The sequence below is a fragment of the Scleropages formosus genome, chromosome 1 (genome assembly GCF_900964775.1).
Source record: "Scleropages formosus chromosome 1, fSclFor1.1, whole genome shotgun sequence".
Taxonomy (NCBI): Eukaryota; Metazoa; Chordata; class Actinopteri; order Osteoglossiformes; family Osteoglossidae; genus Scleropages; species Scleropages formosus.
In genome coordinates, this window is record NC_041806.1 from 30,895,549 (window position 1) to 30,922,092 (window position 26,544).

General features: G+C 42.1%; 2 protein-coding genes across 4 annotated transcripts in view; one reads left to right on the top strand and one right to left on the bottom strand.

Annotated features, from left to right (window-relative positions):
* The first annotated feature begins 15,608 nt into the window (after positions 1 to 15,608).
* Positions 15,609 to 20,498, top strand: LOC108924078 (enhancer of rudimentary homolog). The gene is made up of 4 exons (XM_018735208.2): positions 15,609 to 15,724; positions 17,366 to 17,453; positions 17,626 to 17,746; positions 18,762 to 20,498. Exons 1-4 carry the CDS (start codon positions 15,722 to 15,724, stop codon positions 18,862 to 18,864), a joined length of 315 nt encoding a protein of 104 aa, XP_018590724.1. The 5' UTR covers positions 15,609 to 15,721; the 3' UTR covers positions 18,865 to 20,498.
* A 101-nt stretch (positions 20,499 to 20,599) lies between these two features.
* LOC108924076 (protein numb homolog) overlaps positions 20,600 to 26,544 on the bottom strand; it is a 45,666-nt gene continuing 39,721 nt past the window's right edge. For all 3 annotated transcript variants that reach the window (XM_018735206.2, XM_018735207.2, XM_018735205.2), the window contains 3 exons: positions 22,464 to 22,607; positions 22,162 to 22,293; positions 20,600 to 21,880 (listed from right to left, as the gene is read on the bottom strand). In XM_018735206.2, the coding sequence (XP_018590722.1) occupies positions 21,165 to 21,880; positions 22,162 to 22,293; positions 22,464 to 22,607 (992 nt within the window). In that variant the 3' untranslated portion in view covers positions 20,600 to 21,164. The remainder of the gene's footprint in view (positions 21,881 to 22,161; positions 22,294 to 22,463; positions 22,608 to 26,544) is intronic.

Here is a 26,544-nt window from a genome sequence, read left to right on the forward strand (position 1 = left end):
GGAAGTGTATAGAAACACAACATGCAATTTTAAGGACAATACTTAAAAACTGCAATATATTTAATATTACAGTATTGAGGTATGGTCATGATGGACATTGGATTTCAAGTTGAATTCGTAGACATGGCTCGTTCAATAACCAGAAACAGTATAGCCCTGATTGACTCCTACATTCATCTATCTCGTGTCAAAGGTCTGAGAACAGCAACAGAGAACAGCGTTAAAGATGTTCCCCGTTACAGTGATAATACGGACTGAAAAATGTTCAGTCTATGGAGAAACAATGTAAAGCAGGCCGATTTTTCCCATTTGCTGGGATACAGTGGAGAAGCCTCCGCCGACCACAGGTACAACCCATGGAAGAAATTAAGCAATGAAACATCAAGCAATTTCCCCATCCTTCAAGCTACCATACAGCAACAATGCCATTATTACCTGTAAACTAACTTAGAAGTCCTATTTAATCTAGAATGTCCAGGAGAGGTTGGGAGGCACTGGCACTTGGACCCCCAGAGGTTTTTTTTTCCTCCCTTAACTTTCAGTTGGGAGTTTTTTGTTCCTTTTCTCTGTGGCCAGTAGGCATACTTACAGCTTTATAAAAGCATTGATAATGTATTATGCCAGTCTGTAGTCAACTGTCTTCTTTGTTTCTTTATTTGATGTATTTGTTTCTTTGCTCTATTCCGGTGTTCAAGCGCTCTGTGTCACTGCATGAAAAGAGCGCTCTATAAAAATAAATTGAATTAAACCTTTGTGATTTTGCTTTTAGACCTTTCGTGCGTGGGACCACCAAGTGGGCAGAGGTGGAGGAGCGTAGAAATGTGGATGGGGTGTAGTTATATTTGTTATAATTATCCCCTTTAGATAACCAGCCAAGTTGCGGTCAACCGGGGTGGGGGGGGGACACACCCTAGACCGGACTCCAGTCCACCGCAGGGCACCCCAAGGAGGGCTCGAGCCCCAGACCCGCCACACAGCAGGCACCACACCCCCCCCTCCCCCCCGCCCTTTGAATAACCTGTATCTTTATATAATTATAAAGTTATAATTGATCAGTTACAATTTAACTTGCAAACAGATATCGGTACATGTCATGTTTGCAGTTTGGTAGTTATCTCTCCATGAGGAAAACACTGGATAAGTGCAAGTTATCTTTAGCCATCCAGCAGTTTCTCAGCTTTTTGTGTACCCACTTACTGTACATAATCATATACCAATGAAGTGCCCTAAATTTGGACACATACTTTATTATGTGGCCATGTGGTTTTCCAGCCTAGCATGCGTCACAAGGTCCACAGAGTTCATCTCAGCAAACTCATCTCAGAAAACGATAAGGCAGCACAAAACAGTAGTAGAGAGAGTCTCCTCTCCATGACTTTAATAATTACTAAAAACGTGTGATTTGTACGTGATTCTACCCCGACCTGAAATCACTTTAGCGACATCGTTAAAGCTTTCAAACAACTCAAAATTTGCTGAGGTTTTGTTTTTCCAGTCAACTTAAAGGTGTCTCCAGGAAGGAAAGATCCACCTGTTTGACCCACTGCTTTCCAGTTTATCTGAAGGACTGAGACAGAGGAAAACTTCTTTTTGTTCTGTTCTTATATAGCTTTTTTTTAGTTCCCGTGTTTCACCACATTTTTCATCTTGCAGCAATTTCTTATTAATATTATTTGTCGGTGGTGCAGCAGGTTTGGCCAGGTCCCGCTCTACGGCAGGTCTGGGGTTCAAGTCCCGCTTGGGGTGCCTTGCGACGGGTTTTGTTTTTGTTTGCCTTTTAATCCTCTGTTTGCTTATCTCCTCTGTCTCTTTCTATCATTCTTTTTTTCTTTCTCTCATTCATTTCTTACTCTTTCTCTGTTTTTTGCTTCACTGGGTCACATGTTCCAGGTGTCTCACAACAGGGCAGACTGTACTTAGGTGTCTATTTAAAGTAAACCTGAGTTTCCATTTAAAATTAACATTATGGGGTGCTAATATAATTATAGGTTGGAAGTTCCTATTATGCTGAAATATACTAAATGTAAATCCAGTCTGTTCACAATTTCATTGACATCTGTAACTGAAGTCTTGTTAGTTTTATTTATTTATTCTTAGTAACTCACTAGTATTTTGTAGTTTATGCTATACTAGTTTATGTTTTGTAATCTATAATTATAGCTCTCTTTATACCTAGAGGATGTTAGCGAAGAATTGTTCCTAATGAAACTTGATCTGAGCGACAATTCATGGGTTTGTACTTCCTTGGACAGTCGAGTTAGATAATGGCTATTTATCACTTCTATGAAATATTGTTATTTGATATCCTTGATTTGTGTTTGCAGTTCCAATTTTACTCTGTATTGTTACCACATTCTGTATTTTGCATTGACCCAGTACTGACCCCAGGCTATTTTTCCCTGGAGAAATAATGGATCATATTGTGGATATGGACCAGTGTAACAGTTAAATTATTGAAAATCATGCAAACTCTTTCAGCTCTTCATATTTGTCTGAGAGTGTCTTGGACTCTGTTTGGTTTGGCCAAACTGTATAAATCTATAAATTTTGTGCAGGTACCAGTACCAAACATTGGTGTCTGGACTGTATTTAGGAAACAAGCTCTGTTTGGTTTCTAACCGTAACTCCAGAGAAACAGAGTGCCATGGTGACACAGGTGCCTCGAAGCTCCTGCGCTGAGGATTTAGATGTGTTTGAATCTGGATCAGGCTTTGCATTTGTATTTTCTCTCCGTGTTCGTATAGGTTTCTTCTAGGTGCTCCAATTTCCTGCCACAGTCCAAAAATGTGTTTCTCTGGAGAGGTGGTGTCCCTAAATCATCCTTTGCATGTGTATGTATGGGTGAATCAGTGTGTGGTGACTGCACTCTAATGGACTGGCATCCCCTCCAGGGCATACCATGCCTCTCTCCACATGCTCACTGGGGTAGGCTCCAGACCAAGGTGGCCCAGCACTGGATAAGTATTCATAGATAATGAATGTCTGAAGTCTGAACTTTTATTTAATTTGATTTTTAATTTTGTTGCTTTATGTTGCTGTTGTAAGATTATAACCCATTTATCTTTCTTCTTTATTGTAAAGCGCTTTGTGAATCTGCTTTTCAAACGCACTAGATAAAGTAAAAGTTTTCATTATAGTTCTTTTGATTTACATTTATTTATTTAGCAGACACTTTTCTCCAAAGCAACTTCCAATGAACTCTGTGTAGTGTTATCAGCTCACACACCTTATTCACCAAGGTGACTTACACTGCTAGATATACTACTTACATGGGGTCACTCATCCATACATCAATGGAACACACTCTCTCTGTCACTCACACTATGGGAGAACCTGAACAACATGTCTTTGGACTGTGAAAGGAAACCCATGCAGCCACAGGGAGAACATAAAAACTCCACACCAACTGAGTAGGGATTGAATCTACATCTTCTTACACCACCCAGGTGCTGTGGAACAGCAACACTACTCACTGTGCTACCTAAAGAGGTCATTTTTACTTTAGCTGATAGCTTTCTCCAAAGCAATTTTGGGATGCTAAGATCACAAGCTTACACTTATTTGCCCAATTACACAGGTGGATAACTTTACTGGAGCAATTGAGGGTAATTACCTTGTTCAAGGGTACTACAGCCAGAAGTAGGGCCCAAACCTGCAACCTTTAGACCTAAAGGCAGTAGCACTCACCACTACACTACCAGCTGTCCTGGGTGCTTCTTAGTTTAGCTGACACTTTTCTCCAAACCAACTTGCAACATTAACCTACAATTATTTACCCCTTTGTACAGCTGGGAAAATTTGCTAGAGCAATTTAGGGGAAATACCTTGCTCAAGGATAATACACCTGGAAAGGGTCCCTTGACTGCAGAGCTGAATGTCTTGGATAGAGGGTTAATTCCAGGATTTAGGTCAAGTCAGGGTTAAGATTGTCTGGTCTAGGCCAGCCAAAGGGAAAATATCTGTTATTAATCACTGCTAATGGTGCCAAGGACTCTGCTGACAATGGATGTTGTACATGTTGATGCTTTGTTACAGACTGAAATGTTAATGTTGGGTGAGAGTTTTTCAGTATATCGCTGCATAGATTTAGCGATAATCCAAGAATCATATACAATGATAGGGTTTACTTTGACATCTGTTTTCTAGAGTCTTTTGTTGGTGGATATGTTTATATAAATGATATCTGGCTGATTGGCATTAGCTGTGACATTAATTTGTGCAGGAAGTTCCAATAGAATGTTCTGTTTTGCAGGATTTCATGCCACTCCAAATTTCATCTCTACCATTGGCTTGACACTTGGAAGTTGTTATCCTTAGATAGAGCCCAGTGGATATATTTCGTCTAGTTGTTACAGATAGACAGGACATAGTATCCAGTGATTCAAAAGCGCTAACAATATGATAGACAGTGTCACATTCAAACAACCACATCGTTTCCTGGATGTTTAAAGATGCATTTTATGTAATATTTGACCTTCACTGTCTCATCTTGAATGGCAAAAATACTGGCTTTAAGTGACTGTGTGATGGGATGCCGTTTCACAGAGTAGAATGACTTCTGACTATCAGCATGGGCCTTCTCAACATACTTTCAAAAGTGTCTGTGCATTGCTTTCCCCTTCCATTTATGGTTACGTTGCTGGTTTTTATGATTTTGTCACATTTACTCTAGCTGTCTCCCAGCTAACTGTTCAAGCTGAGTTTGAAGGAGATTGCTTTACAGTCTTTTAGAATGGAATAGTTGGACTTTGTGAAGTTTTATTCTGAGAACACATATCACCTCATCCCCTCTTTTTTGAGATAAAGGGCATGGTTGACTATTGACCTTTGGTAAGTAACTCAATAGTTGTAAGCCATCTCCCACCTTTCTCTGTTGATAGGTATTACACTTCTATCTCAGCTTTAGCTTTTTGGCACTGATTGAGAGTGAGGAGTCTGTGTGTTCTTGTGTCCAGTGACTGCATGTCAGAGGACTTGTAGCTGATTATTGTATGAAACTGTACGTTAATATTGCAGTTGTATTTGCTGCCTTAATCATATTTTGGGAGTTTAATTTTTATCCCCTAGTTTATCCCCAGACTCTCTTTGCCAGCCTGGCAAATGCTGTGACAGCTTTTCCAATGTCCTTGTTGATTTTGCTTTCAAGTGACAGATTGCCTGTGATCATTGAGCTCAGGTACACAAATTCACGGACGACTTCCTGTTCGTAGTCGAGGATGCTGATGGACAGCTGGATGCTGATGTCTAGGCTCATCACCTGTGTCTTCTTTTAGCTGATCATGAGGCCAAACTCCTTGCAGGCATCCACAAAGCGGGACATCAATGACTAGCTTCTGCTAGGTGTGAGGGGCGACAAGTGAATGATGAGCAAAAAAAGAAATCCCTAAGGCAGACCTTGGCCTTTAGTAAGCGCCTTGGTCTTTGCCCTAAGTCTCAACAGTCTGAAGAGATTCCTGTCTGATCTTGTATGGAGATAGATGCCCTCTATAGTAGTTCCTAATGCGTATTTGACTATAACTGCAAAGAAGATGCCAAAAAAGTGTTGGAGCCAGGATACAACCCTGAGAATGTCAAAGGGCTTCATGGAATGATCTGGTGAGGCTGAGCAGAACTGGGGGGCAACCAACCTTAGCTTGATCTTAGCCAGGATCTAAAACAGGCCTTTTCTGCTGACGAGGTCAGACGCCTTGGTCAGGTCAATGAATATGATATACAGGGGTTTATTCTGCTCCTTGCACTTTTCTTGCAGTTGTCTGACAGAGAAAACCATATCGATAGTGGACTGTTCAGCTCTGAACCCACACTGAGACTCGGGGTAGATTCTCTCTGCAAAAACTTGGAGCCTCTTCAGGACAACATGTGCAAATAGCTTTCCCATGGTGCTGAGAACGGACATGTCATGATAGTTTTAAGAGTCGCTCTTGCTGCCCTTGTTCTTGTAGATGGTGACAATGTTGGCATCCCTCATGTCTTATGGTACGCTCTCTTCTCTCCAACATTAGCAAAGAATGTAGCTCTGGGATGAAAGTATCCTTGGTACATTTTAAAAGTTCTGGGGCAATGCTATCTTTCTCTGGGGTTTTTCCAGAAGAGAGTGCTTCCAGTGCTTTGCTTAATTCCTCCAGCATGGGCTCAGCATCGAGTTCAAACATAGTAGGTAGAGACTCAATGGTGTTCAGGGCTTTCTCTGTGACCACCATCTCTGTGGCGTAAAGATCTGAGTAGTGTTCTACCCAGCGTTCCATCTGCTTTGTTTGCTCCTTTAAGATCTCGCCTGTGTTCAACTTTAGTGGGGTGGTCTTGCACTGTGGTGGACTGATTTGTTGCCAATGTCCACAGCCTCCTGAATTTTGAAGCAGAGTTGGAGCCTGCAGTCATTAGTGCACCATGTGGTAACCTGTTGCACTTGGCTCCAAGCAGACCAGAGCACCTGTAGGTTCTCCTCACTGGGAGAGGACCTGTATGCTATCAGTGCCTGTCTTTTTTTTGTAATTTAGGGGCATTAGCACATCAAAACGGGCTTCAAACCAATCAGCGGACTCAACTGTCTTCTTCCCAAAGATGTACATTGCAGTATTGTAAATAGTGTCCTGTAGATGTTCCCATGTCCTGTTGATGTCAGTGTCAAGTGGGTGAGGCAAAGCTTCCTCTAATGCTTGAACAAACTCGGATACCTTTGTGGCGTCACGAGTCTTGCCAGTGTTATTGTGTGGCTTCCCTTCATTTTTGGAGTTGTAGAGTGTTAGCCGCTGATTGCTCACCTTGCTTCACACGAGCGAGTGGTCAGTGTCACAGTCTGCACTCTGGTCGCTGAGGGTCACACTGACATGTCAAACTGGTGTCAGTGTTGGAACTCATATGTCACCATGATACTTCATACTGTGGGTTGGTGTTGAAGAAGGTGTTTATGATGCATAGGTCGTGTTGGCAGCAGAGTTCAAGGAGGCGCTGATCATTTTCGTTCATCTTTCCTGTTTCAAACTGTAACAAACAGGATAGCCAGCGGTGGTGGTCACTGCCAACCCTGGCATTGAAGTCACCAAGGATGAATCATGGCTCCTGAGAAGGGACTTCACTGATGGCTGCACTAAGTTCGCCATATAACTTGTCCTTAGCTTCCTGGCAGGAGTTAGTGTAGGGGCATAGGCACTGAAGATGTTGACCAGGCCCACTGCTGTTTGAAGCTGGATCTTGAGCAGTCTCTCAGTTCCCTCAGTTGATGGTATAATGGAGCCAACTAGGTTGTTTCTAATGGCAAAGCCAACACCATGTTTCCTGGTCTCTTCTGGAGCCTTCTCATGCCAGAAAAAGGAGAAGTCTTTCTCCTTCAGAGTTCCAGACGATAACAGAATTGTTTCTTGAAAGGTGACAATGTCCATCTGCATTCTGCTCAGCTCATTGTTGAGCACTGCTGTCTTGCCAGCATCACTCATGTACTGCAGGTCTTCTGTACGCCCTGGATTTATGGACCTTATGTTCCAAGAGCCCAGCCTGAAGGCTGGATGTTTTCGGTGTTTCTTCGTTCTGCAGATGTAAGGTTAACAAACCACCTGTTACCTAAGCCCCACACACCCAGTGCAGCAAGTGGACTATGGCAAGGCAGCACCTGTTTGGGTGGGGGCTGCCCAGCTTGAGGTGGGTAGTAGCTGACCAATGAGATCTGTGGACCTCGGAAGCAACCCCTGGCACCTCACTTTACACCTATCAAGTGCAGAGGCTTATCACCTGTAAACTGTTGCTTCCCATATTGTGTCAGTGACGAAAAGAGATGCTGGAGTGTCCTCTTCAGGGCGCAAGCCTGGGCAAGTGAATTTCAGGAACCAGCTGATTCCCAGCAGTGGGTTCCCTCTCTCCATGCCAGTGACATAGTCCAAGGGTAAGGCAAAGTCAGTACAGTTTGGCACCAGTGTCATCACAAGAGTTACAAACTGAGGTTGATTACAACATCAACCTGCCTTACGGACTCTCCATATTTCTTCCTCAGAGTTTACTCCGAAGCCTTTCCCATGATTGGGCATGGTGGCAAGGCAGTGGAGGTTTTAAATCTGAGTTTTCCTTCACCTAGGTGGACTGCCTTTCCCAGGCTGATGAGTTCCATCTGCAACTGGTTCTGAGGCATTGGTGACTTGCCTTTGCCCCTTCTGTTGTCAATAAGAACAGTTTTGCCAAGCTTAGTAGCTAAACTACGCATGAAGGCCACGAACTGGGCTTTGGTTGTCAGAGGCTATTAGAGATGAGCGACAAAGGAGCATTTTATAGATTATCCCCACTACCACCTATGGCTGTGACAATAATTGAAACCACCTACTGTAATAATAATAATAATAATAATAATAATAGGAGACAACTGACATGCACAGTAGATACTACATCATGGGGGAGCTGCTTACCCTGTGTTGTGCTAATTTTGACGAAAGCTCATATTTTTAACTGAAATTTCTGTTTCTTGTGGTGTTTCTTGTAACACTGAGTTGATATTTTGTTATTCAATTTATTCAATTCAAATTTATGTAATGTGTGTCTTGCTTATGAGAAGGCAATCTGTATTGTATTTTCATGACTTTACAGCCTAAAAAAAATTTAGTTTTTTTTAACTTTAGATTTTGAGAAAAAATGTGCTCAGATACGGTTCACTTTATTTTTATAAAGTGCTCTTCCCAGCAGAGCACCGCCTCTCAGAGCTCAGATGAGGTCTGGGCACATTGTGTCTGTATATTGTACTATGAAGGTAAGACAAGAGGTTTTACACTTTTTTGAAAACTATTGCAAATACTTACCCTAGTACAGTATATTGAAACCTTTGTTGAGGAGAGTGATGCAAAAGACTGACTAATAGTGCATTATTATTATACCTCTACAGGGGGCACGGTGGTGCAGTTGGTTGGACTGGGTCCTGCTCTCCAGTGGGTCTGGGGTTCAAGTCCTGCTTGGGGTGCCTTGCGATGGACTGGCATCCCGTCCTGGGTGTGTCCCCCTCCCCCTCCAGCCCTACGCCCTGTGTTACCGGGTAAGCTTCGGTTCCCCGCAACCCTGTATGGGACAAGCGGTTCCAAAAATGTGTGTGTGTGTGTGTGTTATACCTCTCTAGATCTCTCAATAAAAATCTGGAAAAACTAATTATTCTGACTCAGTTTTCAGATGTTTTTCTTTTTACATAGTTACTCTAAAATGTTAATAATAAGTCAGTACCTTGTTACTTTGTAATCTGTGAAATCCGAATCCAAAACATGTAAACAATTTTTCAAATATGTCATTTTTATTTTTGAAAATGTTTTGTAGTATATTTCAGACCAGAGTAATGAAGAGCTGTCTTTACAAATAAATATTTTTATCACCCTTAATAAGATTTGACTGGGATACACCAGCAGTATTGATATTTATGAAAGCACTTAAAAAAACAGAGCTTAGAAACACAAATTTTATTGTGCAAAAGGAAATACTACAGAAAATGGGTTAGGTGTGTAACTTAAAAACTTGGACAACAAAGGAATCTTTTTTTAAAATTAATTTAATGACCTGTTACTGTTTAATGACTTGAGGTAAAGAATTACACGTATTCTTGTTGAATATTATTAACCTCTTGAATGAATACTGGACTGTCAGTTCTGAACTTCAGAGAAACAACAATATCTTTAAATACTGCATTTTTAGATTATATCTCACACATGCATAATTATCACATGGAAATGGGAATGAGCCCATGACACCCACAGACACGGATACGCAATGCAAACTGTTGAAATCAGACATCGGTTTCCAAATAAGATTATTTTTACCTACCTAAACATGACAAGGAGAAAGACTCTCAGTATGTACTGAGGTGAGGATTTCAGAGAAACCTCTAGTTTGGTTCTTTTATCTGACATTAGTCATTTTCTTCATCCATACAGCAGCAAGTACCTGCCACCATATATGCACTGCTAAACCCTTGGAAAAAACCAGAAGTGATTAAAAGTGGATATTATGGGCTTCAGAAGTGGATCCCTGAGTGCCAACGTGGTGGCTATATTTAGTATATCAGAACCACAAGCTCTTAGGTCCCTATTTCACTTCCCCTTCTCTGTTTTGACCACAGAACAGTTTGACCACACAGACCCCCACACCAGCTCTTTTTCTGGAGGAAACAAGCAAACAATAATTATGGGGAGCCACATGGAATGGAGAAGTCTGTACTTTAATCCAAGCAATGTTCTGTTACCATCTCCTCTTCCAGTGCAATGTGTAGGCTGGCTACTATTTTTACATGTTAAGTTCACTCATTAGCATTAACAGATGTCTACAGACTTTTGGTGCCAGAAATCAGAACAGTCCATTATGCAAGACCCCTAAAGTTGCCCTTTAGTTCTGCTTGTGGTCCATCCAAATGTGTTTCCAAATGTGTTTATGCTAAAACACAAGATGAGGGGATGAAAAAAGTTCCAGGGCTCATGAAAAATAAGAGGGCTCTCTAGGGCTTTGGAGAATTCAAGCCAGATGGTATTAGATGAAAATAGCAGCCTATGGTCCTCTTGGCTCTAGTGTGACCTGCGTAACAAGATCTTCAGGTATGAGTGTCACCAAGCTGTGGGAAACATGGATTGATCGCTGCGCTTTTGTGACCTCCTTTTTACTCAGCCCTGCGTTCCCTAGGGTGACATGGTAGCGATTTTCCAGGTCTTCATAATGTAAGAGGAAGAGAAAAGTTCCTAATGTGTCTAATGGTCATCTGAGTTCCAGTCGGCCAAATGTTGCCATCCTGACTTGGGAGGTAGAGATGACTACAGCCATAGGTCCTTTCCCTCTGCTATTCAACCAAGACAAAAGCTGATGTGTTCTTTGAACGTGTGCTTCTTTTTTCCAACATTTGCAGAACCGTTCTAGTTTCTGGGCTGTTTTGGTGACGGGCTACTGGAACTTTTGTGGAGTTCTGTGTAGGAGCTGGAGAAGGCGGGAGTGCAGATGGTTCTCTGGTGCTCATTAGAATATCAGAATTCAAAACAGTGGTGCAAGTCTGAGTCAGTCAAATGCTTTGGCAGAACCAATATGTAAAGGCAGTGAAAACCAGAACCAGTACATATCTCTGTGAATATATCCCGAGAGGCCGCATTTGGTTAACCTACAGCATTTCAAACCATTCCTCTCAGTGTTTTAAGCATTTAAATAACTCCGGATCCAAGTTCCCTTTGAACAAAACCTAAGGCAGTTTGCCTCAGTTTTCACAAGTGACCAAAGAATAATATACTACCCAAAGGAAAAGGTCTTTGGAAACTGTTTGCTTTTTACCCCACTGACAGTACCTACCAGCAAGCAAAGGGAAAACAAACTGCCTGCAGGGCTTTCCATGTGATCTGCATTGCTTTTATCTCCCATCCACAATTTATGCATCTTTTCAGCACAGGTCCAGAAACTTGCATCCACTTGCTTTTGAAGGAATTCCTATCCAGGTTGACCTTTCATGACAATTGACTCTTGCTTGGCCTACTTCTCTAGCTTTATCCACTGTGTAGGTTTCTTCACACTTAACCCTGCCTGTATTTGCTTGTCTCAGAGCTGGCGATTGAGCTTCTGAGCTTGCCTCTCTTTGGCATCAAAGGCAAACTTGGTGTCCTGCAACTGTGCAATGATCTCTTTGGCCTCTTTCATCTCCTGAGACAGCTGGCCATACTTCTCCGCTAGCTCCTTGTTTTCTCGCCGAAGCTCTACCACCAGCTGGCTGAGCTCTTCGGTCTGCCGCCCGCAGTGGGACTTCAGCTGCTCCACCTCTGACAGCATCACCTCCATGCTCTTCACCAGCCCTTCTAGTTTCTCTTTAGACATCTTGCTCTTTATCAACTGCAGGGTGTTTAGGAATGTGGAGCCGGGATGCTTCTACAGCTGAAAGAGCAAGAGAACAAGTATCTTGTCTCTGTGTGCTCCTGATGATAGTCTGAAGTGTTGGGGAGCTAACCAATTTACTGCCTTACTTTAATACCTAATCACCCCTCCTCCCCTCTTCTGTAGAAGTCTTCTCCTGGCAGCTCCCTCTTCTCATCTCCTGTGCCCCCTAATCCCCTTATAGGAGTTATCCTGGGAGCTACTCACGCAGGAAAGCTTCAGTTCACCCAGCACAGAGTGTGCGTAGAGGTTGAATGAATGACAGATTATTCCCCTCTTATCATCTCTTTGCCTGGTGGAGAACCAGATTAAAACCTGGACCCAACTCATGGCTAGCACCTTAAATGACCACCAGATACGTTTAATACACTAGCATGCATATACTTGTTTAACTCATCTAGCCTTTGTGAATAGAGCATAGGTTGTTTACATTTACATTACATTTATTTATTTAGCAGACGCTTTTCTCCAAAGCGACTTCCAATGAACTCTATGTAGTGTTATCAGCCCACACACCTTATTCACCGTGGTGACTTACACTGCTACATACACTAGTTACAATGGGTCACTCATCCATACATCAGTAGAACACATTCTGTCTAGAATTCTATTCTATTCGATTACATTTACATTTATTCATTTAGCAGATGCTTTTCTCCAAAGCGACGTACATCTCAGAGAAAATATAATTTGTGCATCGCATTAGAAGAAAGAGAGACATAGTTGCAGACATGTGATTCTTAAGTAAACAGTTTGTTTCTTTCCACTTTATGCATTGATGTTCATCGCACGAGTAGGTGCATAAAAGTCAGGATAGACAAATCCTGAGCACCTTCCTACAATTTTTTTTAAAAAAGGTACACAAACATTTACCTCGAATACAGGAGTAGCGGCTGTGTAAAAGTTTATCTGGGCATGATCATAAAATTATGGTGCATGAACATTTACACCTTATATGAGCTTGAGAAATCATGGGCAAAGTGAGTCCGGAAAAGGTGAGTTTTCAGACCTTTCTTGAATGTAGACAGAGTTTCATCAGTTCTGAGTGAGAGGGGGAGGTCATTCCATCACAACAGCGCCACAGCTGAGAACCTCCATGCTTTACCTTTCGTACGTGGGACCACCAAGCAAGCAGAAGCAGATGAGCGAAGCAGTCTGGTTGGGGTGTTGTGGTTTACCAAGTCTTGTAAACAGCTAGGAGCAATTATATTGATGCATTTGTAGGCAATAACCAGGGTCTTGAATTTGATCTGGGGAGCTATAGGAAGCCAGTGCAGAGAAACGAGTAGAGGAGATACATAGGAATGCTTTGGCAAGTCAAACACAACTTGTGCAGCAGCATTCTATATCAGCTTCAGAGGTTTGATGGCAGTAGCGGGAAGGCCACACAAGAGAGAGTTGCAGTAGTCCAAACAAGATGTCACCATGGCCTGGACAAGTAGTTGGGCAGAGTCAGTTGTGAGATAAGGATGAATCCTGCGGATGTTATGCAGGATGTATCTGCAGGTCCGGGTTGTGGTTTCGATGTGCTGAGAGGAAGATAGACTTGAGTCAATCATCACTCCCAGACTCTTAGCCGAGGAGGTAGGCAAAATGAGTGAGTTGTCCAGTTTGATCGATAGATCATGACAGGAGGACAGGCCAGGTGAGAGGTAAAGAATCTCTGTTTTGGAGAGGTTGAGTTAGAGGTGGTGATCAGAAATCCACGCAGAGATGTCTGACAGATAGGCAGTGATGCGTGCAGAAATGTCTGATGCTCCAGGTGGAAAGGAGTAGAACAGCTGGGTATCATCAGCATAGCAGTGGTATTTGAATCCATGGGAGGTGATGACCAGGCCAAGGGAGGAGGTGTAGATCGAAAAGAGAAGAGGACTCAGTACCGAGCCATGCGGGACACCGGTTGAGAGAGGCAGAGGAGAAGAATGGGAATTCTGCCAGACCACTTGATAGGATTTGTCAGATAGGTAGGACTCAAGCTATCTTAGTGCCGCTCCTTTGATCCCAAGATGACTAAAAGAGGAGAATAGAATCTGGTGGTTGACAGTGTCGAATGCTGCAGACAGATTAGATAAGATTCTAAAATACACACACACACACACACACACACACACACACACACACACACACACACACACACATTTTCAGAACCGCTTGTCCCATACGGGGTCACGGGGAACCGGAGCCTACCCGGTAACACAGGGCGTAAGGCCGAAGGGGGAGGGGACACACCCAGGACGGGACGCCAGTCCGCCACAAGGCACCCCAAGCAGGACTCGAACCCCAGACCCACCGGAGAGCAGGACTGTGGTCCAACCCACTGCGCCACCGCGCCCCCCGATTCTAAAGTATTCATAAATAAATGAAAATCTGTTTTTGAGAGGCTGATGACAAATAGTCATGATACTAAATAAGTTCAACAGTTCAAAGTATTCGCATATTCAGCGGACAGAATTCACTCAAATACAGTAGTGTTGCTGTTATTCAAGTGTTAATGTCACATAACCACTTGGCTGTTTTATTTAAGATTAACTTTAAAATTGTCTGCTCTTAATCCTGCACTGTTACATGTGAAGTGTATTGTAATGCCAAAATGGAATTAGATGAATTCGTCTTTAAAAGGCAGTATTAAAATTTGTTTCAGAAGTTCGAATTGTTTCCCACCTAATTTACAAGTTTCTGATTTGAAAAGAAAAAAATCACAGATATTAAAAGATCTAAGTTTATTTTTAAGCATGTCTGTTTTTTGAAGTAGACGGAATGTTTTCAGGTTCGTAAAGTTTCTGGATTTAAACTAGGCACTGTCTAGCCTTCACTAACCTATCAATTTAAGGATAGGCTTTCTTTTATTTCTGGTAAGCAAAGATCTTTTTTAGAAACACAGATATAGCACAAATCCAATTAGAAACAGCTTTAGAAAAAAAAAAATCTGGTACTTATCCTGTGCAAGACAATTTTGCATGTGTCACGAGAAGAGAAGGTAAAATTAAAGCAAAATAGAAACACGCAGGATATTATGTGACTCAGTCACTTTTAATTCATCGGTTAACAAGAGCAACAGAAACCACTGGAGACCAACCACACACATCTGCTCTTTTGCTGTCCAGTCCACATTACTGGGCTGGAACCTCGGCTGCACTGGAGATCGTTGCTTCTGAAAGTCATCAGGACCAATTGAGAATAGTAAAATGTTGTATCGACCTAAGAAAAAGAAAAAAATATATATATTTAAACACATTAAAAATTCTTTTTTTTTTTTTGCGGCAAAACACTGAAGAATCATTTACTACAGTTTTAAGTTATAATGATGTTCTTAAAGAATTGTTTACAGGTCTCTTGTTAGCAAGGTTTTAAGATAGATGAATGAATTAATTAATGAATGAATGAAATGAGTTTGGTTGCACATACATCATAACATTTTAAAAGCACAAAACATGTGCCTCAGCCAAATATGAAGCTATAAAATGTATGTAACGAAGAACTCTGCTATGTCATGGTTCTTCCATGTTGTTTGATATGTTCTACATTTTTATTTTTGCAGAAGACATCTCAAAATATACTAAGCATCACATTCTACAGAGTTAGGCACCGAAAATCCTAAGCCCTACACAGAAAATGAGAATTAAAACATGCACTTGACACCCAGAAAATTCAAGGTTCACATTGTCGAGGACGAGGCCCTTTAAGAATGACGACACTGGGCCGCGCGCTTCCACCTGAACATCGACGACCCTATTTTCCCACAATGCACTCTTTCACTTCCGGTTTCGCGGTCGCGTTAGAGTCTGTTCTGAGGACGTAATTGTGGAGCAAAGTAAATATCCCGAATTTCCAACTAAACCCAAGAGGTTGGTACAGAAAAATTGCAAACATGGTAAGCTGATTTTGAGTGGAAAGTACTCTGCTGAGTGAGTGTTTTGTGTGAGTTATATCGAGCCTCGCGGACTGGGTCGGAATCGATACCCTCCTCACCTCAGACAGTCAGTGTGTGACTGCGAGATAGCTACTAGCTTCAAGCTTGTTTTGTTAAGTTGCTTCACTAATACCTGCGGAAATAATTCTTCGTTTTGCCTTTGATGGCAAATTTTTTGATATTTCATGTTATGTAGAGTCACTATGCGGACGTCTATCAGCAGAGAAGTACTACTACTAGTAGTAATTAGACGTACTGTATGTGTTAAACTCCTTGAGTCAAGCATCTTGTATCATGTGTCACAGCTCTACAGACTTAATTTTAAATATGATGAAAGGTCTCAGTGTGTGTAACAGTCCGGTTCTGGGACAAGACAATTTAAGATGGACATACACAGGAACACCAACGTTACTTACACCACTGACTAAATTGTTTTCAGTCACCTTTTTATTTAGCTGACTTATGCTGTGTTAGTTACCTTTTACATTTACATTTGGTGCTATTATTTCTTCATTCTCTGATGCCTGCTGTCTCTCCAAAATGGCTTACAATGATTGTGTACATACAACTGTGTAACTCTTGCTGCATTCATGGTAAATTCCTTGCTTCGGGGTACACTGACTTATGGAACCTGAGTTTTTTTTAAATTGCAAAGCAACAACTAACCTCTGCTAACAGCACTGATTTATCCATTTGTACAGCAGGGTATTCTTATTGTATAAACAAGTATCTTCATCAAGGATACTATACGATCATATAGTAGGAGTGGAATTCTACCAAAGATTACAAGACAAATCTAAACAGGACATGAGCACATCCTTTATCTAGTTATGAGCTGTTTTACTGTCAGAAAATTTCTGCAGTGATTAGTAGTTACCATTTTCTGTCCAAACAGTTGTTACAATAACATAACAAATCCCACTGTACTCAGTCTCACCACAGTAAAGATGTTATTTTCAGACTATAAATTATAATAAAATTCTTTTTTTTTTAGCTTTTAAGATTTGCTCTGGTGGTGTTGTGTTGGTACGTTCCTGAAAAAAAAAAAAAAGTGCTCAGTTACCATAACTAGCACATTGGTTTGCGGAGATGACTGATACCTCCTGGTACTTTGCCACTGTGATGCTTGGTCAGGCTTGATTACCCTTTGTCATGAAGCACAGCCATGAGATTGGAAGTGCTAAAACATGGTTAATGCAAAACATGTGGACCTGTAATTTTCCCTCATTCTTTCTTTAGGACAATAACAACAAGCCGTTATTTTAGCTCAGTCCACACTTGCAGTGCAAGAAAGTTCATTTTTAATACATTGCAGTGGTCTGAAATGGATAGTTCTTTAGTTTTTGGCTTTATGATGTGATTGTTATAATGGTTAATCCTGAAGCTTTATGAATGTTTTTTCCCCCACAAAGATACCATAGTCACAGTTGGTTTGTAATTTAATTATAAATATTACATGAGGGCAAGCCATGATGTTAAGGCTCTTTTATGCTCTTTTACTGCAGTACTGCAACCTGTTTCTCAGACTGTAAGGTAATAGTGTTAATCCATTAGTAATAATAATGCTTAACTTTGACTAAGTTGAACTTCCGGTTGTTCCAGTCACACACAATCCTGCTGGTCCAGCCAACCAAGAGACCCGAAGGGAGAACATATGCTGACTATGAGTCGGTGAATGAGTGCATGGAAGGTAAGGGGACTGACCTAAAATGGATCATCATAGTCTCCGTAAGACTTCTGTAAGGTCCATCCATACCTGGCACTGCAAGGCCTCTGTAGAGTACACAGATTTCCAGGTCTCTGAACAGTCACTGAAATCAAAAATGTATAGTACACAGGTATTCTTTGTTCTGCCCCACTAGGTGTTTGTAAAATGTATGAGGAGCACCTGAAAAGGATGAACCCCAACAGTCCATCAATAACATATGACATCAGCCAGTTGTTTGACTTCATCGATGACCTGGCTGACCTCAGCTGCCTCGTGTAAGTGCACTTCATGCCATTTGAAGTATCACTCTTGGTCTGGAGTAGGATCCTGGTTTGATGTGATTTTACATTTTTGACTAGACAGTTTTAAATTTGTACTAATACATACAGAAGTTAATTCTCAATATCACCAAATTTTATATAATATATATATATATATATCCCCGCGACCCCGTATGGGACAAGCGGTTCCGAAAATGTGTGTATATCTGTGTGTATATATATATATATATATATATATATATATGTATGCTATTTTTATCTGATGACTCCCGAGTTGTTAAACATTTGAGGGACTAGTGTGAAATTGAAACTCCACAACAGGCCAGGAATGAATGGCCTTGATGTTTCTAGCTGTCGTGAGAGCTGAGAATTTATGTGCTAGCAGGGGGTCTCGGCAACTGTTACATCCCTGTTAGCAAGAGACCTTGGCAACTTGTATGTTTTCTTGTCAGGACGTCTCATTGATGTGTTAACATAAAGACGGGGCTGAATGTCATTCCGTAAATCGCTTCAGCACCTGTATAAGATGGTCTTAACATACCTTGAAACTGGTTCTTTGGTAGCAGATTTGAATCCCACCCTCAGCTGTAGTGCCCTTGAGCAAGGAACTTGCTCTGATTTGCTCCAGTAAAATTACCCAGCTCTATAAATGGGAAAATAATTAACTTAATACTGTGTTAGATCAATGAATAAATGTACATGTAATGTAATTGCTCTGGTCCACACCCATGCAGTTGTTCGTACTAAAGCCTTTGTTCAAGTCTACACATCGCTGTTGTCATGATGCTAGCTAGTTTTCTGTGATCAACATTCAGAAATTCTAGAAGTACTTAAAAAGCAAAATAGGCACTAATCCAAGAATACAAGAGCAAGCTGGAGTTGCAGTGGTCATGGCAAGCTGACCGTACCTTGTTTGTACAGTGAAATGATCACTGGTGAGTATGAGCATTAGGTCCAGAGGAGAATTAGTGGTAGTGCGAAGACTGAACCTACCATCCCATCACTGCAGGTACCGTGCAGACACACAGACCTATCAGCCTTACAACAAGGACTGGATCAAAGAGAAGATTTATGTGCTGCTTCGTCGCCAGGCCCAGCAGGCTGGAAAGTAATGGATGCATGGTTACTACTTTAATTACTTTCGTTCAGACAGGTCAGTTCAGTTTTTGGAACAAGTATGGAGATCTTTTGGATATCTGCCCTCAAATTTGAAGGAGACATCTATTTAGTGGCGTATATCAGATGAATGCACATTAATCATGGTAACCATTCTACCTGTGTTCAGGAAGTTCCTTGTTTTTTATGTACCTTTGAAATGGGAAGTAGATGTTGCCTTGGCCTTTTCTTTGAGCAGCTATGAGGATGAAGGGAACTGGAGAGTGTGTTCATTGAATTGTCATACCATTTTTATTGAAGTCTGAGCTATTTGGTTATTCTCTCTATGCCGTGAAACTAGTATGTATTGTTTTTTGAACTGTAAGAGTAAACCTTATTTTACATTACTCTGTATGTAGATCCTATGTTGTAAGAATCTGAGTTTGAAAATATGGGATGCGAGTGCTGCATTTCAGTGGGTTCCTTTCAGACAGCATAACCGCACTTCTACTTGAGGAGGCATGTTTTCACTTCTGCCTGGAAATGTAATTTGTCTTTTTTTCCATTTATCTCCATTTTCATTATATTTAGTGATTTAAACTTGTGCCAAAAAAAGCATACTTTAAAAGTAACAAGTAAATATCTTATTTTAAACAAGACAGTTTCATTTTATATCTGCAAATCTCATACTGTGAAAAGCATGGTCATTCTCAGTTCTTAGGTTTCCATCTAACAGTGCAGCACCTGTTTCAACTGGGGTGTAGTAAATAAAGGCGCGCACACAAAATGCACTGTAAAGCACCTGCTTCTCTTGCTATAGGGGCTGCAGGTTTCATCAGTACCTTGTGTGTTTTTACCCTGCTTTTGTAGAGCAGGGATACTGATCAGTGCACAGCCCACACCAGCTACACAGCATTCCTTTAAAAAGTGTTCATGTAAATGTCTTCAGTTTTTTAAAATTCTGGTTTCTCTCACTTCTCCTGCTCTGTTTCACATACTTTTAGCTCTTCCATGTGATAAATCACAAAAATGAACAGGTCCATATTAAGTTTAGGCCAAGTCAGGATCAAACTTCTAGCGTTCACCTGAAAATAAAGGCAATTAATGCAAGCAGGACTTGATTTTTATTCCTTAACTGCTGCTAGAGAAACTGCATTTTTATTCCTGTTTGTAAAGCATTCACCACTAGAGGGTGCAAGACATGACTGCTAAATTGACTTTTCTACCACCACTTTATTCAGTCTTATTCCGATAAACCGAGATGCAGTGGGAAGAAAATTACAAAATGGGCAAACAAGAGTATGACTCCCATTCAAAAAACAAAAACAGATGGAAGTTTTCCACATCACATGGGCAGAACAGAACTCTCCATTCTGACACTGCAAGGCTCCCACAGGGCCTACAGGGAAAAGTTTTTTCCAAGAGTAAGGAATGCTGACAATACATTTAAAAAGATCAACCAAACAGACCAAAAATTAAGGACACAGAGTGGGGGGGGGGGGGTTGGACTGTCAACTATAAATTAGGTTACGCAGCACCAGCTGCATAAGCTTCCTGTAAATCTGTACACTGCAGTGTACCAGACGCTCAGTGGGCTTCCATCAATGATTGTTACTGCACTAACAATGTTGTACGATAAAATCACAATGTATTAAAAAAAAAATAGGGGGAAAACACTCATGTAAACAGCCAACCCTTGTCTGAATTCCACATATACATATTGCCAAAAAAAAAGCATAAATCAATCTGTATGTGTATATATAAACACCCATTCTGACAGTGGTTAGCTTGCACCTTTGGCAAGATTATTTACAAGTCTTTTAAATTCTTCAGTGTTTTAAAATATAATAAATGCATAAAAATAAAGATTTTGGCATTCTCATCTTCATCTCCATTCTTCTGTGTGTGCCATACTGAAATCCCAGAAGCTCAGTCTTTCTGGTGAAGTCTGCAGGGCAGTGCAAGCGTAGAGCAAGGGCTAAGGTGGGAGAGCACAAAACGATTGACACTCGACCACCTTACCCTGCAGCCCCAGGGCTGACGGGGGAGGCCAAGGGGCAGCCTGTGCCACACTTCCACAGATTTGAGAAGCTTGTCAACATAACACATAAAATGAGTTTACAGTGATGCAAATCAGAACCTGGAATGCAGTACTATTCATTCCTCAGGTATCCTTGCTGCAAATGTCTCCTGGTGACATCACAGGCGTCCCAACCTTCACCTGCTGCTTAGTTTTGTGTTGCCTGAGGAGGGGCTCGGGCAGCTCCCCCTTCACTGCCTTCATCTCCCCCTCCCTTGTTTTTGGAGCCTCTCGGTCTCAAAGCTGGATCTCAAATGTTTTCTGAAGCTCAGTTGAAAAGGGGTTTGTGGGGGAGGGAGTGGTGCGCTGGCGGGAACGGCTCTCCAGCGCTGCCCACTGGGCCTCAAAGGCGTCAGCCTGCGGCTGTGCAGATGTGGCCTGGGTGGGAGGAGCCCAGCTTTGTGCCCCATTGAAGGCTGCACTCCCATTAGGGTGCAACGAGGACTGGGGCATGCCATCAGTGACGGGAGGCAGCGTAGGCTTGTAGAAGGGGCTGGAGGTGGCGCTAGCATCGTACTGGGGGAAGGGTATGTGTGGGGCTGGTACAGGTTGGGGTGGGGTGTGTGTTGGCGTAGGTGTGCCAAACACATTAGCCACCATCTGGGACGGCGTGATGCCCACAACCGGCACGCTTAGCTGGCCGTACGGCAGGCCATTGGGCATGGGGTACGAGGCTGGAGCAGGAGGTGGGTAGGAGGCTGGGGAAGGAGGGGGGTAGGCGGGCTGGTGAGGGGGCAGTAGGGGCACAAATGAGGCCACCGGGACTGGGGTATGATGGGCTGGCGGTGGAGGTGTTCCCATGCTGGGGGTAGGCTGCTGGGCACGCACTGATTTGGACACCTCCTCAAGCCAGCGATCTGCCTCTGAGGGGGTGCGTTTGTGAGAGGGCGGGGCTGCTGAGGTGGAGCTCATCGGTGAAGGGGCAGCAGTAGCAGCAGGGTTCATCAAGTCTCCTGCAGATTTCACAGAAAGAGATTTATCGCTCCCACCCCAAAAAAATGAAAAAGAAATATTACAACAGTAATAATCCCACCACTGGGGAAACAATGTGATTTTCCCATTAGTCAAGTTCCAGATAAAGGAGAATTTTTTTTTTTGTTCCTTAAATGAATGCCTCACCTTTCTTTCATAACAGAAATTTTAGTAGGCTTTTTTTAATAATCTATTAAAATATGGATTTTTTCCCCCCAACTATCCGCCTATTCAGAGGTCAGAGGCAGTACAATTTGCTCACCTGGGTGGGTTTGGCTCGGCGCTGCTGCAGGAGTTTTAGCCCACGGGTTTGTATCTCGAGCAGGCAGCGGTGGGGGCAGTACCGGGGGGGCCGTGTTCAGCACGTGAGCTGTAGGAGGGCTAGAACCATTCACTACAAAACCAAACAGGAGCACTGTCAGAGAAATAACACTGGTTTGCTTACACATACACACTGGAGAAGAGGCAAGAAAAAATGGTGGACCTTCAGCCAAGAACATACTTAGGATAAATGCACCCTTAAGCTTCCTACACTCGAGCAAAGGTTGGTATACAGGGGGTTACCTGGCACAGCTGGTGACTGTGGGGAAGATGTGGGCTTGGGCATGGGTGCAGAGGAGAAGGGGTCTTCAGGAGGGCCGCTGAATGCAGATGTGATCTGCGTGCATAAGGAGCTGATGCTGTCCCCCTCTGGTTCCAGCTCCAGAACTGTGAGAGAAGCCGACAGCAGCAGGAAGACATGACTTTCACTGCATTATACATACAGCCAGGCTTAAAAAAAGGCTTTCGTCTTCAAAAAGCAGAACTGACTTCTGCACAGATGATCAGCATCAAAGTACCAATATGGTCAACTGGAGCTCTATACCAAATCAGCCACAACATTAAAACCACTGACAGCTGAAATGAATAACACTGATTGTTAGTTACAATGGCACCTGTCTAGGGGTGGGATATATTAGGCAGCAAGTGAAGTCAGATCTTGAATCTGATGTGTTGGAAGCAGGAAAAATGGGCAAGCGTAAGGATTTAAGCAACTTTGACAAGGGCCAAATTGTGATAGCTAGATGACTGGGTCAAACCTGCCAAAATGACAGGTCTTGTGGGGTGTTCCCAGTATGCAGTGGGTAGTACCTACCAAAAGTGGTCCATGGAAGGACAACCAGTAAACCAGAGACAGGGTCATGGGTGCCCAGGGCTCTTTGATGTGCGTGAGGAGCAAAGGCTAGCCTATCTGGTTCAATCTCTCAGAAGAGCTACTGTAGCACAAAATGCTGAGAATCTTAATTCTGGCCGTGATAGAAAGGTGTCAGAACACACAGTGCATTGCAGCTTGCTGTGTATGGGGCTGCGTAGCTACAGACCAGTCAGAGTGCCCATGCTGACCCTTGTCCACCGCCGAAAGTGCCTACAATGGGCACGTGAGCATCAGAACTGGACCACGGAGCAATGGAAGAAGGTCGCCTGGTTTGATGAATCACGTTTTCTTTTAGCTCATGTGGACAGCTGGTGTGTGTGTGCATCGTTTACCTAGGGAAGAGATGGCAGCAGGATGCACTATGGGAAGAAGGTAAGCCAGTGGAGGCAGTGTGATGCTTTGGCCAACATTCTGCTGGGAAACCTTTGGTCCTGGCATTCATGTGGATTTTACTTTGACATGTACCACCTTCCTAAGGATTCTTGCAGACCACATACACCCCTTCATGGCAATGGTATTCCCTGATGGCAATGGCCTCCTTCAGGAGATTAATGTGCCCTACCACACTGCAAAAATTGTTCAGGAATGGTTTGAGGAACATGACCAATAGTTCAAGGTGTTGGCTTGGACTCCAAATCCCCCAGATCTCAATCCAATTGAGCATCTGTGGGATGTGCTGGAAAAACAAGTTTGATCCATGGAGGCCCCACCTCACAACTTAGAGGACTTAAAGAATCTGCTGCTAATGTCTGGGTGCCAGATACCATAGGACACCTTCACAGCTCTTATGGAGTCCATGCCTCTACCGGTCAGAGCTGTTTTGGCGGCACAAGGGGGACCTACACAATATCAGACAGGTGGTTTTAATGTTATGGCTGATCGGTGTATAATTTTCTGCTTTGAAGATAAACTGTGCTTTGTTACAATCCATTAGCCACAGTGACAACAAAATAAAAAAAAATAAAAACCCCTTTCCCCCATTTTGTCAAACATGAAGCAAAACAGAACTGTACAAAATACATAAAGTTCTGTACCTTGGGTCCCCAACTTACGAAAACAGTTTGGTCTGAAAGTCTGTCTGTAATTTGGTATGTGCTTAACCCCAAAGTTACTTTTACTACATCACAATCAAAAGCTGAATAATGCATACATAACTTGTTTCACAAATGACTAAAAATAAAAATACATCCCCTTCAAAACCTCTCATTTACTGCTCTTGACCCATTCATTCCATACGCATGTCCAGTTTGTCTATTTGGGCCTTTTAATTTATTCATCTACAAAATGAATAAAAGCTCAAAACAGGTGTCCCCTACACATGTACAGGTAAAGTTCTGTAAAAGTCTTGGATATAGCATCAGCAGAGAAATAATACTTTGTCAAAATTTTCTTTTGAACATTTTTATTAACTTTGAGCAATATTAAAATTAAACCTAGAATGACAAATAAAAACATTCTCCAAAAATTCCTACCGAATGCAGACTGTTTATTGATTAATTATAAAAATGTGTTTCTCATGTTCATCTCCAACACTGAGAAGCCACAGACACTGGGTCTAAACACTTCTATGGTGTTTTGCTGCAAACTAACAATGCAGAAATGCAATTCATCTTTGCTTTGCACGAGACAGAAATTTAAGAAAATAAAATGAAGAAATAGAAAAACTTAAGCTAGAGAACATTCTTTGACAAACCAGCTCGAATGTTTCTAATAAGATACCAGCTTATACTTAATATATCAAAGTTAGTGAAAGAGGTTGGCCGCATATCCAAAATAACCTTGAATACAAAACAATGTGGAATTTGGCTATCGATGCCATGGAAGCTGCTATACTCTTTCATGTACCCTAATTATGCATTGTACCCCAGTTCACTCTATGAACAGTTTCACTGTTCAGAATCATTGAAAACAGTATTATTTGAACACTTAGTAAAAATCCTTCTCATTAAGCCAAAGGTTGGAGCAGTAAGAAACTGCATCTCAGAGAAAACCAAAGGTTTAAATACAGTGGCTCCTTGTGTTATAAACGTACAGATTTTCAATGTATGAATAATTTCCAGATTATTTTTTTTTTAACTGTAATTTCTTCACCCGAAAAGTTTTATATGTTGGGAAGTGGAGATCTCTACACCAAAACAGTACAGGAGTGTGAATACAACACTCTTCCACAGTGTTAGCTAATGTGTCTTGATCAACTAACAAGATGAAAAATGTTACAAATGTTTATAGGATGAATCGGTCAACAATCCGTATTAAACAGGATGCTGTGGAGACACTATATTTTCGTTTATCATTTTAGTTTTAACTTTTCTAAATTTTGAGGATAATAAGAATGTTAAATAACACCAGACACAGACCAAGTCCTCAGCTATAAGAGCAACCACCCCACCTGTCAGAAAAGAAAAGCTGCACGTAGACCCTATTCCATCGTACCAGGACACATTTCAGCACGAGTGCCCAGCACATGGCTGAGGAGAAGCACACGTATGAAGTAATCAGACTGAATGGGTACCCATGCTGCTTTGACAAATGCTGCGTTCATTCAAGGCGTCCACCAGCCAAAGACATATCAACACACAGATTACACTGCCTCCAGAACGTGTCCAAGATTACATCCCAGCTGCTCCACCCACGTAGAATACAGGTGGCTCACAAACCAGATAGCACACTGTGGACCACGCTCTCCAACCAGAAGCAAATCATCGTTGACCTTGACAGGACGACTGACACCTACAAAACACAGCGCAGCAACTGAGCGTCACTACGTGCGACAGGACTGCAGAGTTGTCGATGCGACTACACAAACAAGCTGGCAGTGAGGAGACAACCCGCGATGACTCATATTGACACATGAAGAAGCCACTGGACATACCTTTGATTGAGACAGAGTGAAGACTCTGGCCATATTCAGCAACAGACAAAACAGGGAAACCTGGAAACCTGATTCTCCAGACCGAAGTCAATAAACTGGTATGTGGACACCGACACGGCTTACGGTTTAATTAGAGGTAAGGAACGCACAGGGGGGATCCCAGTCGGAGCCGGCCAGACGTGTACTTCTTTGAATCCCCATGACGTTGAAAGCAGAAGGTAAAGGTCAGAGGTAAGCCAAGCTGCCAATTGCGACTGCCCACCTATCAAGGTCAACCCTAACCTATTTGAACTCATCATTCACACACACTACCTCTTTTATGACTTTGACTGCACTGAATAGGGCTTATCTGCGGTGCCGAGACATTCGCAACTAAACCACTCAGTTCCGTATGTGCTTAGAAACCAATCTAACCCTCCAGGGCTACCTATCTTTCCTCTTATTTATAATGTTAAAATAAGTCAATTTTTAAAAACCTAACCTATGAATAAATCAAGGGATGTTTAATATTTACCTTTTGATTGTTTTCTATAATATAAAAGATTAAATACTGCCAGAAGCTGAAGAACACTGCAATG